The sequence below is a fragment of the Tiliqua scincoides genome, chromosome 8 (genome assembly GCF_035046505.1).
Source record: "Tiliqua scincoides isolate rTilSci1 chromosome 8, rTilSci1.hap2, whole genome shotgun sequence".
NCBI classification, from domain to species: domain Eukaryota; kingdom Metazoa; phylum Chordata; class Lepidosauria; order Squamata; family Scincidae; genus Tiliqua; species Tiliqua scincoides.
Window position 1 is genome coordinate 1,181,925 of NC_089828.1, and position 12,305 is coordinate 1,194,229.

The 12,305-nt window shown below is 47.3% G+C and overlaps 1 protein-coding gene across 1 annotated transcript in view; it reads right to left on the reverse strand.

Annotated features, from left to right (window-relative positions):
- Window positions 1-12,060, reverse strand: part of ACAN (aggrecan) — a 38,691-nt gene extending 26,631 nt beyond the window's left edge. The window contains exons 1-7 of the mRNA XM_066635171.1: window positions 11,991-12,060; window positions 10,211-10,594; window positions 9,351-9,525; window positions 8,906-9,033; window positions 7,546-7,839; window positions 4,287-4,769; window positions 2,210-2,384 (exon numbers count right to left, since the gene is read on the reverse strand). Coding sequence (XP_066491268.1) covers window positions 2,210-2,384; window positions 4,287-4,769; window positions 7,546-7,839; window positions 8,906-9,033; window positions 9,351-9,525; window positions 10,211-10,594; window positions 11,991-12,060 — 1,709 coding nt within the window. The remainder of the gene's footprint in view (window positions 1-2,209; window positions 2,385-4,286; window positions 4,770-7,545; window positions 7,840-8,905; window positions 9,034-9,350; window positions 9,526-10,210; window positions 10,595-11,990) is intronic.
- Window positions 12,061-12,305: the final 245 nt, after the last annotated feature.

Here is a 12,305-nt window from a genome sequence, read left to right on the forward strand (position 1 = left end):
CATTTGAATTATATAGAATGACATGAACATATAGAATGAATAACAGTATGGAGTTATTAGGTCTATTTGTTTGGAGTAACGCGCTTAATTCTTTGATAGACATTGCATCGGAGGTTGCATTTTGATAATGGCGTTGATATTCTGTTTAATAAAACATGCCAAAACTTCATGAAGTAATGATGTGACGGAACATCATCAGCAGAGGATGCTTTGAAATGAATAATTTGATGACTTGCGTGGTGTGAAAATCTGTTTGGAAACAGATGTACAGTTTGGAAAAACATGGTACATATGAGGAATATTTTCAGACTACAGTTTCACACCACATTTTCAGGCTTGCTTAAGTTGTACTGTAGGCAGCTTCTCTTGTTAGAATTTCAAATATTTGGAACACTGCTGTGAGTTGACCACTTTGGTACGAATGTCTTGCAGCCCGTGCCACGAGCTCTGGGACTGTTGCAGAAATTGCCACCGTGGCTTCCCGGGTTTCATAGCTATAGATTGAGAGCCCAATCCTGAGCTTGGTGCTCCGGCTTTCTGCCTCAGCGCACTGTTGCAAATGTGCCGTAAGGCACGTCTGCAAAGCTTACCGCCAGGACAGTGCCTGTGCTGGCCCAGCACTGGCCGGTGCTGGGCTAGCACCAGGCAGGCGCCCGTCCTCCACAGCTTGGCAGTCTCATGGAGGTGTTCCAGGGAGGGGGGAGGCGTGGAGAGGGTGGCTAGAGGGTGGGCAGGAGGCGTGCTGGGGGAGGGAGCGGGGAGGCAGGACTCAGCTCCAACAGGTCCTGTCCATTTGTGTAGGTCTCGGCGCCCTACATGAAAGCATTTACCACTGACCTTTTGGTGAATGCTTCTGACCAGTTTGGTAAACCGACCTCACTGAAGCAATAAACCATATCTCAGTCACATCACTTTGGTCTGAAGATGGCATTGGAGTTGCTCGGATATGTGGGGGGTGCAGGCTGCACCAGGTGACAAGCACAGCGGGGTGACACCACTACTGGCCAAAATGTTTAAATCTTAGTATTTTCACATAATACCATCATGTTATATATTGTTCGATGTGTAATTTCACGCAGAATGCCATGAAACAAACCATGTTGAAATATCTCTATTCTATTAAAAGTTATAGCCAAAAAACCAGTGGGGCGGGGAAATGCTGCTTCACCAGGCCCGACATCCAGGGCGCTGCCCTGCCCATTATGTGGGAGGAGGTCCATCATGGAGGTGATGTGCTGGCCTCCTGCACTGGGTGACTCCACCGGCAGATGGAGATTCACATGACTGTATGATTCCATATGAAAAAAGATTTCTACTTGGGCGGGGTTGGACTTTCAAACTTTGGCCTGAATTTGGAGGGCAGGTTTCGGGATGCAAGGGGTGTGTGTGAAACAGCTCTACCTGTTCACCAGCTACAGACAGGGATGGCCAAAACATTCTGTTTCTCTTCCACCTGTGCTTCACATGGCTCATTTTGATCTCCATTCCACTCTCTTTTGCTAAAAATTCTCACCTTTTTAAAAAAGTCACTGAAATAATATATTTAAATGCAGTTTTTTTTTCAAATATCCTCACATAACAGCTGATCCAATACAACTTTGCATTTATATATGTGCTTTTCATGTAAATATACAGACTGCATAAAATTCATAGACATGTCCGTGTTTTATAACATCTACTGAGGAGCAGGAAGGGTCTAGAACAATGATTTTCAACCTTTTTCAACTCACTGCACACTGACAAGGCACTAAAATGATCAAGGCACACCGCCAGGATTTTGACAATTGACAAGGCACACCATGCTGCCAGTGGGGGCTCACATCTCCCATTGGCCGTCTTAATAATTGACCTTCCCCCAAATTACTGTGGCACACCTGTGGACCACTTACAGCACGCCAGTGTGCCAAGACACAGTGGTTGAAAATGGCTGGTCTAGAATCATGTGCTCCACCACAAGAATTTGGTACCATTTCTAGCTACATGTACCAGAAAATTTGGGACTGCCTTTATTTAACAGGGACAATGAGAGAATACGCCTCTAACTGAGGGCCACTGACAATAAATACACAACAGAAGGTTCCAGTCCCACAACTGAAACAGGCCTTAGTCTCGGTTTGCCATAACCCAACACAGAGCAGACGTTCGCAAACGGGAACATTTCATAACTTGAGATATTTCTCTCCCTGATGGAGTTGCCAGTGAGTCTTACCTAACTGTCTGGTCCCTCAGCCAGCCAGCGTCACACTGGTCGTAACCATCTTCATAAGCAGCCTGCAATTGTTCGGGTGTGGCAATAACCGCATGGTTATCCAGACAAGCTTGCTGGGCTTTGACAAAGGTTAGGGAATATCTATCGGTAGATGGTCGGTAATGAAAAACGACACCTGTTGAGAAAAAGGCATTGGAGGGACATCTGAGCATGAATGGAGTATATCAATGGTTGTGGTGAGTTTTCCCTATGGCTGTGACAAAACTTCTGTAATTCCTAGAGTTGGGCTGAACATTTAGTTGTATGTGGATGGAGATGACTGCACAAGGGAGGCAATCCCAACAATTTTGGGTGGACAACTAACGTCAAGTAGGAAGCAAAACTCACCAGCCCAGAGTAATGTTCCTTCTGGTGGTTGTCTGCTAGTGGCTGCCATTTTTTATCCCTAAGCCCCCTAAAATACACTATGTGTTGACACAGAGCCGCTCTGATGAAGGCTGCTGGGTAAACAAAATGGTGGTTGTCTGGAGATGCACCATGTGGGGTTGGTGGATTTTGCCTGCCCTTGAAAAATTTGGCCACAAAATACAGGAGCCATTTGGGGCTAACTCTAATAAATTTTGATATTTGCCTCAAAAGCAGTACATTTGATTGCAAAACTACATTTTGTAAAAATTACATTTGGCAAGCCAATTACTGAAAAAAATAGTCATCTCACCGAAAATTGATAATATTTTCCCAACAGTTGCTTTCAGTCTCATTGTCCTCACTACCATTTAATCTGATTGACAAAAGAAAAATATTTCTTTACCCAGCATGTAATGAGTTCCTGTTGAACTCCTTGCCGCAGGAAGTGGTGATGGCATCAATCAATCAACAATCAACAGTATTTATATACCGCTTTTCAACAAAAAGTTCACAAAGTGGTTTACAGAAAAAATCAAATAACTAAATGGCTCCCTGTCCCAAAAGGGCTCACAATCTAAAAAGATGCAAATGAATACCAGCAGACAGCCACCAGAACAGACACTGCTGGGGTGAAGTGGGCCAGTTACTCTCCCCCTGCTAAAAAAAGGAGCACCCACTTGAAAAAGTGCCTCTTACCATCTTACCTAGATGCCTTTAAGACGGGATTGGACACATTTCTGGAGGAAAAGTCTGTCACGGGTCACAAGTCATGAAAGGTATGTGCAAGCTCCAGATTTTAGAAGTAGGCTACCACAGAATGCCAGATGCACGTGAGGGCACCAGGATGCAGGTTATTGTCTTGTGTGCTCTCTGGGGCATTTGATGAGCCACTGTGAGATACAGGAAGCTGGACTAGGTGGGCCTTTGGCCTGATCCAGCGGGGCTCTTCTTATGTTCTTATTGGCTGTGGCAGCCCATGCAATTTTGTTTGCAAGTATGTGTGACATCACTATGTCAGCTGTTGCACAAACAACATTACATGAGTCACCACATCAACAAGATAAATTGGCAGTATGAGCAACGGTCATCAAGGACTGTGATGGCGAAGAAGGAATAATACAGCATGGAGAGAAACAGCATGGTAAACAACATGGATGTGTTTGCAATGGGTGTCAGGGACTGCTGGAAAACAGGAGATGCTGATTGGAAGCCACAAAAACAAACAAGAAATGAAATTGTAGAAAAACAGTTAGCAATTGTTGATGTAAAACCAAACATGAGTTATGCAGGGGTTCCCAAAGTATGTGTCACAACGCCCTAGGGCCTAGGGCATTGTGGCATGCTCTTAGGGGTGCTGTGGAATGTCCCCAGTGGTCCCTCCTACCTGTTCATCCAGGCACCGTCATCTTGGATCTCTACATAATCTTGCAAGATTTGAGCACCGCCATCTTGGGTCTTATGTGACTCCATGCTGGTGGCATGCAGCTGAGTCAGAAAGTACAGGCCATGGGGGCATCATGACTCAGGTAAGTTTGGGAACCACTGAGTTAAGGTAAATTAGTTTTATCTTGTCCTTAACTTGCAATAAATTGTAACAATCACTGGATGACCAGAACAATTGAATTCCACCATTCATAATCAATAATTGGCTCCAACTTTTGCCACTTACCGGTGGGGGAAATGGGCTGCTTCGGGATAATGCCAATATCAGGAGCAGCTGTCCCTGGTACAATACGATCTTCCACTGTAAATGGCAAAGTAGACTCTAGTTCAGGTCTTAAGGTTGGCCACAAGGTGTCTTCCACTGAGCTCACCTCTGGGGTATCAGTGGTGAGAAGTCTGTCCAGGACCGAGACAGTCACATTTTCCAGACTCTCCCAGATCTCCACATCCGTTTGGTTCTCTGCCTCATCGGTGTAGCCAGTAGCAAAGAGGTCTGGAGTGACTGTGAAGGACTCATCCAGCTCCGAGGCAGTGGCTGTAAAGTCTATTGGCTCTAAGGTGGCAACACTCCCTCGAGCTTCCTCCTCAGTGAAGTTGCGTGGAATGTGTAGTTCCACATCTGTCTCAGTGACTGTCTGGATGGTGAAACCACTGCCCAATTCATCTATGGTCTCCTCAGTGAAGTTCTCATGGATATCTAGGATGCCACCTGCAGTGAGAGAAACATTGTAGGCTGGTGAGACATATAACCACAGAGAATCACTGTTGGAATGACTGGGGTGGATGAGGAGAATCTCAGCCTATTTCCCTAACTTGAATTCCTCTTGCAAAAAGTATGAAATTTAAATAGCTTGATTTTTTAGGAAACATTCCCAGCTATGGATTCAGTTCTTGTTGATTTGGTTGAAAAAGTTTGAACTTGTGTAGTGAAGTGAAGAGACAGGAAGCCCAATCCTGAGCTGCCCATTGTGCCGGGGCTGCAGTTGCATCAAAATGGCTGCCACGGCATCCTGTGCACCAAAGGGCAGCTACCAGCGGCTCCTTGGAGGAAGAGGATATTTGTCCCCTTCCCCCAGGTAAAGCAAGTAGCCCTGCAATGGGGCTACTCGATTCTGTGGCAACACTTGGGCTGACATAGAGTCAAGAGCCTCCGTGTCAGGCCCACAGTCCGTCACTGAGGTTCTGGATGTGAAAGAGTGGAACTCCTCCAATCCTGCCTCCCTCCCGCCCTGCTCTGTGCCCCAGCACACCTCCTCCCCACCCTCTCCCTGACTCCCCACACCCCAACCTATCTTCGGGCAACCACGGGGCAGCGACTATCCATAAGAACATAAGAACAGCCCCACTGGATCAGGCCATAGGCCCATCTAGTCCAGCTTCCTGTATCTCACAGCGGCCCACCAAATGCCCCAGGGAGCACACCAGATAACAAGAGACCTGCATCCTGGTGCCCTCCCTTGCATCTGACATTCTGACATAACCCATTTCTAAAATCAGGAGGTTGCGCATACACATCATGGCTTGTACCCCATAATGGATTTTTCCTCCAGAAACTTGTCCAATCCCTTTTAAAGGCATCCAGGCCAGACGCCATCACCACATCCTGTGGCAAGGAGTTCCACAGACCGACCACACGCTGAGTAAAGAAATATTTTCTTTTGTCTGTCCTAACCCACCCAACACTCAATTTTAGTGAATGTCCCATGGTTCTGGTGTTATGTGAGAGTGTAAAGAGCATCTCCCTATCCACTCTGTCCATCCCCTGCATAATTTTGTATGTCTCAATCATGTTCCCCCTCAGGCGTCTCTTTTCTAGGCTGAAGAGGCCCAAACGCCGTAGCCTTTCCTCATAAGGAAGGTACCCCAGCCCTGTAATCATCTTAGTCGCTTTCTTTTGCACCTTTTCCATTTCCACTATGTCCTTTTTGAGACATGACCAGAACTGGACACAATACTCCAGGTGTGGCCTTACCATAGATTTGTACAACGGCATTATAATATTAGCCGTTTTGTTCTCAATACCTTTTCTAATGATCCCAAGCATAGAATTGGCCTTCTTCACTGCTGCTGCACATTGGGTCGACACTTCCACCGGCACTAGCCCAACACCGGCCAGTGCTGAACTGGCGCTGAGGGCTGCAGACGTGCCTTATGGAATGTTTGTGACACTCAGTGCTGGTGGAGGATGGGTGGTAAGAATGGGGCTCTGAGCTATGAACCAGGAGGCTCCCAGCTCAAATCTTGTCCCTGCCACATATCCACTACATGTCCAGAGACAAAATGAACTCCCTGAACTCCTCACCAGCCCAGTGCACTGCACCTTCTGGCGCCGGAGTCCACATTTCTTTTTACAGAAGCCCCCATCAAAATGATGCTAGGTCATCTCATAGGATATGACTGAGAAGTTGTAGGGACAAAATGGCAGCCACCAGAAAGGTGCACCATGATGGGCTCATGAGCTTTGCATCCACTTCAGACTTTGCCCTCAGCCTCTGAAAATCCCTTAAATGGCCCTAGTTTGGAAGGTTGAGGAGCCTGGCTGAGGAGCCGCTGGGGAGGGGCGGTTTGGGCCAGCATGCAATAACACTACATAATAAAGCATTATTTTCACTCTGGCTGCAAATTCATCCTCCACAATTTTCTTCCAGAAACGAAAAATGACACATCCATGTATCATGGAACTGCTGAGAGGTTCCATGGGAACGTTCCTGAATCCATGGGAGGCCTCTGGAGAAAAGGTAAGGCTTTTCCAGTTTGGGTAAAGGAGGGGGGCTAGCAAGGAAGGTGGAGCAGCTGATCAGACGAGGCATAATTAGAAGCCCCAGAACCCAGAGTAGTGAAGTCACGTGATGTGATTTCAGTTCTAGGTTCTCTCCAGAGGAGAAGGTAATGGCCATTTTGTGCCCCCATTCCTTCTATTGTGGAGGCCCCCCTTTGAAGGTGTGCGCCCTTCAAGGGGGAATCACTACAGGTGAAGGAACGGGGGTGCAAAGCTGCCAGCACCTCTTCCTCTGGGGAGAACCCAGAAGTGACGGCTTTGCATGGCTTTGGGTTCTCCTGGAGAAGAGGGAGCTCCCTGTGGCCGCTTTGTGCCCCTGTTCCACCTCCTGTGGAGTCCCCCCTCTACGCCCCCAGCACCTCTTTCTCCTAAGAGAGCCCAGAAGTGACTGCCTTGCACACCCCTTGGCATAGTGCCCGGGGCAGGTCCCCCTGAGGCTCCAGCCTAGTGCTTGGAGTGTTTGTATTGAACACTTGACTAGACGTTCAGGGGTTTGTCTGAGCATTTAGTTGGAACAACGAAAAGCTCCCATTCATTTTTGTGGTGAGCCAGACGAGCCGTGCGTCTTCCTAGTAACGGTCGGATCTGTTTGTTTCCAAGCAGCCCTATCAAAACGAACACAACTGCCCTGGAGACAGAGCAGCTCCCTAGAAAAATGCTGTGGTGATGAAGGCCCTACAGTCAGTTCAGTGAAACCAGTACTCACCAGTGTAGCAGATGGCGTCATAGCGGGAATGGAGATGAGGATACCCCGTCTGGTTGGCATGAAGGTACACCGTTCGCACTCCGAGCAGGTTGCCCCCACAGTTGGGGTGTCTCTTGGAGATGGGGTACCGAACGCTGCGGTCTGCCAGCCAGCCAGCACTGCAGACGTTCATTCCGTCCTTCCAGGCCAGGTACAGCTCTCCGGTCGTTGCCAAACGAGCGCCGAGGCGGCGACATTTCTCTGCCGCTTCCGGGAAACTGAACTTCTCAGGGGATGTTGCGTAGAAGACTTTTCCTGCAATTGCACATAGCAGTTAGGGCTGTGGTCTTGTGCACATTTCCCTGGAAGTAAGCCCCTTTGAACACAATGGGACTTAGTCCTGACTAGACATGCATAAGGTTGCGCTCCAAGTCAAGGGCTGCATTCCCTCCATTTGTGCATTAACAATCCAATACCAAGTTCTGCCTTTGGTGACTTTTAGTTGCTCCTTTATGTCACTCTTAGCATCCAGCTAAAAATCTCCCTTCTCCAGTTTCACCATCCCATTGACTGATGGGGACATATTAAGAGTGATGGGACCATTAGCCAAGCATGGTTTCTCTGAACCCAATACAAACCTAACGTAGTGGAATAGCGGAAGATCTGGCGAGGAGATAGAATGGGGTGTCTGCAGTGGCCCCTTTCAGAGTTCAGGCCTGGGCTTTCAGCAAAGGGTGTGCTGCACAGCTGCAGCCACTTGAAGGCAATAGAGTCCTCAGGGATGTAAGGAGCACCTGAGGCAGGAAGGGTTTGTGGGTAGCAGAAGGAGGAAAGCTTGAGGAAGGACAGACTGGAGAAATGGACTAAGGAATTGATGGCTAATGGACTGATTGGTGAATGGAGACTGCTGGAGCAGAAACTGTTGGAGACACTGGAGTTTAGTGTGTGGCTGCTGCACCCAAGACCTGCTGAGGACCAAAGGGCTGCTGTAGTGGCGGGAGGCTGCTGGCAGGAGAGAGAACCTCTGCAGGTTGAACAGGCGAGCTACCCTGGAGGTGGGGTCCAGCAGGACTGCAGGGCAGAACCAGGGTCATTCTTGGGTAAAAAAGGGGTGCTAATTAGCTAAATGTGGGCCTAATTCTCCAGGCACAGCTTGGATTGGGATTTGGCAGAACACCTGTAAACTGGCTCTCCTTCCTCCCCCCCCCCCAAATTGTCTTGCATGGTTTGTAAAATATGAAAACTGGTTGGTGTCTTTCAACTTCCCAAGGTCCTACCTCTGGCTGCATGAGCCACCTTTATAACTGGACTAGGTAAAATGGCATCTATGTACATTAATTTACACAACCAACCCATTCCTTTTAGTGGATTAAATAAATACCTTCCATTTCCTCTGCATAGCAGTACACATCATATGTCTCATCGGTGTCACGAACTCCATATGTTCTCACTCCAGGGAACTCATCCTTGTCACCATAACAACCTTCTCGGGGATGGTGCATTGGGTACCTGAGAGTGTACATCCAGGAATGACTCAGTGTGACATCACTGGGTTGCTTTAGTATTCCCCCCCCCCCCGCTATTTACACACATAATTTTTCAAAAACTAAAAAATAATAGTTTTTGAACTATAATTCAAAAATAGTATTGGCTGTGTGGTTCTGCAGCCAGTATCTTGCAGAACAAAGGGGAAGATCTGGATCTATGCAGAAGTTGGACTTGCTAGAGCCACTTTTTGGTTCATTGTTCATTGCTCAACCTGACTTTTCTTCATAGCCAATGTGTGCCTTGCATTTGAGCACATAGCCCTCTTCCAGGCTGCTTACCTGACCGTCTGGTCAGCCAACCAACCGGCATCGCACTGGTCAAAGCCATCTTCGTAGGCAGCCTGCAGCTGCTCAGGAGTTGCAATGACAGCACTGTTCTGGATGCATGCCTGCTTTGCCTTCTCAAAGTCCAAAGTATACCGGGTCGAGATGGCTCTGTAATGGAATACGATTCCTGAAAAACACATTCACCAAAACACATGAGTCAGTGAGTACCATAAGCTAAACCAGTTGACTTTAAAGAAAAGGGAGAGCACCAAATTTTGGATCATAAGGAACTAGATGATGGTTCTAAGGAACTGGTATTACCTCTGTGCTTGTTTCTACATCCCTGTTATGCTGTAATCTAACCAAAAATCTCCAACCCCTCCTTCCATATTCAACCAAATGGGAAACTTGATTTTACATCTGTTAGGGCACAATCCTAACCAGGTCTATTCAGAAGTAAGTCATATTTTGTTCAATGGGCCTTACTCTCAGGAAAGTGTGGTTAGGATTGCAGCCTGAGGAACAAATCCTATCCAATTTTCCAGCACGGGGCATGCGCTGCATCCTGCAGGGAGGAGGCAATCATGGAGGCTTCCTCCAGGTAAGGGAACATTTATTCCCTTTCCTCAAGGCTGCATTGTTGCTGCACTGGCACTGGAAAGTGGGATAGGATTGGGCCCTCAGTTGCTTATGATGAAAGTGTTGGGCTACAAATATTTTAAATAAATAGAGATATAAATAAATATGGCTTTGATGCATCAGGACGTTGTGATCTTCTGTGCTTTTGTGCCTCCAGGATATAACATGGATGATCATCAGAGCTCAATTCAATCGTTCAGTACAAAGACTGGAAGAGGGAAATAAAGCCTCACCTTTCACTTTTACCTCTACAGTGTCCTGGCTGTCCTCGATGCCATGGATCACCTCACAGCGATAGACCCCAGTATCGTTGGACCGAAGGGTCTTGATTTCCAAAGTTGCATCAGTGGGTATGGCAGGATAGTTGGGCAGAGAGACCACCTCCTTGTATGCAGTGTTGATTCTAACGTGCCCATCCATGGCTACCAGCAAGACCACTTCCTTGCCTTCGGACAACCTGCTCCATTTAATCCTTGGTGACAGAGGTGGGGTAGAAGGGGAGGTGGTGACATGCTCCAATGTGACAATGTAGTAACAGGGGATGGTCAGAGTGCTCCCCAGAGGAATGCGCAGGGGGGAGCGTAAAGGTATGCTCGCACTCAGTGTGGTACCATGATCTGTCAATCCCAGATGGTGAAAGGGGGGGAGAGAGAGAGTGAGCGATCAGTAGCATGTATTAGTTATAGCATGTATCAGTTACCAAGCTTGTAGACATCACAAGCCTCATATGTCTAATTGGTCTAGAACAGTGGTTCCTAAACCAGGGGTCTTGGGCCAAATGAGGGTTGCAAGGATATTCCTGAGGGTCAGGGGAAGGCAACTTTCCCTGTTATTATTATTAACATGAACTAATCCCATGGATCATTGGACTGATAGAAAAACTGTGTTTAGGGTCGCTGTCAAAAAATGGTTTCTGAAACACTGGTCCAGAGAGCAAGGAACCTACAGAACCGTACGCCACTGCCCCATGTGGTGAGTTGTTGTACCACAGGTTGGAGAGCTTCACAGGCGTCCACCTCAACAGGAGATTAGTTCCCTCTAGCCCAGGGGTGTCCAAACGTTTTGGCAGGAGGGCCACATCATCTCTCTGACACTGTGTCGGGGGCCGGGGAAAAAATGAATTAATTTACATTTGAAATTTGAATAAATTTACATAAATGAATATATTATAGATTGAACTTATATGACTGAATGAAGGTCTTGCAGTAGCTCAAGGCCTATAAAAGGCCTTGCACAAAGTAAGGCTAACCTTTCCTTCACTGCCACTGCTGCATCATAGACGTGAAACAGCAAGTAGTGGAGGGAGCCCTCATCCCACAGCTCAGGTGAGAGGTTGAACAGTCGTGCTCATGCTGAGAGCAGTTGCATTGGGCCAGCACAGGCTCCAGCAAGTCTCCAGAGGGCCAGAGATTCATTGGAGACTGCAGGCTCCCCGAGGGCCGGATTGGGAGCCCCTGAGGGCCACGTGGCCCCCGGGCCAGGGTTGGGGCATCCCTGCTCTAGCCTATAATAAATTCTCCCAGGTCAGGCTGGAAGATTGGTTCTGCAACCACAGTCGGCCCTTGCATGAGGCCAACTGAGGAGGCGCCTCAGGCAACAGGTTGGTGAAGGGTATCCACCTTTGTTCACTCACTGTGCCTCCTCGCACTCCCTGGATAATAAAAGGAAGAGGGGAAGAGAGAAGAAAATGAAGAATGGAAGAGAGGAGAGTGGTGAGTGTCTCCTCTTCTCTATACTTCCTCTTTTGCTCCATCTTCCTCTTCATTTTTTAAGGCGGAGGGTGGGAAGAGCAGGGGCTGGTACAGCACCAGTTAGCATTTGGCATGGCAGCTCAGGCACCAGAAGGTCTTGGACCCACCCTGTACACCACAGTAGTTTCACAGTGTCTGATCTCTGGCTTCAGGGGCCACCTTTGATCCAGCTTAGCAACTGAATAGTAATGGACTTCCCAAAGACCTCCCTCTTGTATACAGAGCTCCCTATACCTAAGGATGAATCCTGGAGGTTACATACCTAAAACATCTATAGAGATGGTTGCAGTGATGACTTGCAAACACACAAATACCAGTAGTAAAGTGGTCATAATGTATCTGAAATACACACAAAGATGGAAAGGTTGTTAGTAAATCAGTGTTGCTATCTTTATTTTTAATCTTTATCTTCTATTTCAAAACATTTTAAAAATGATCCCTTTCTTGCTCAAGGCAATCCCCCCCCCAAAAAAAAACAACAAAAACCCCCAAGAAAAATAAAACAACAAAACAATAATTAACAAAACCCTAGAACTGGCAATATAATTTCTTTTAAAGAAATGCCAAAACCTAGTAG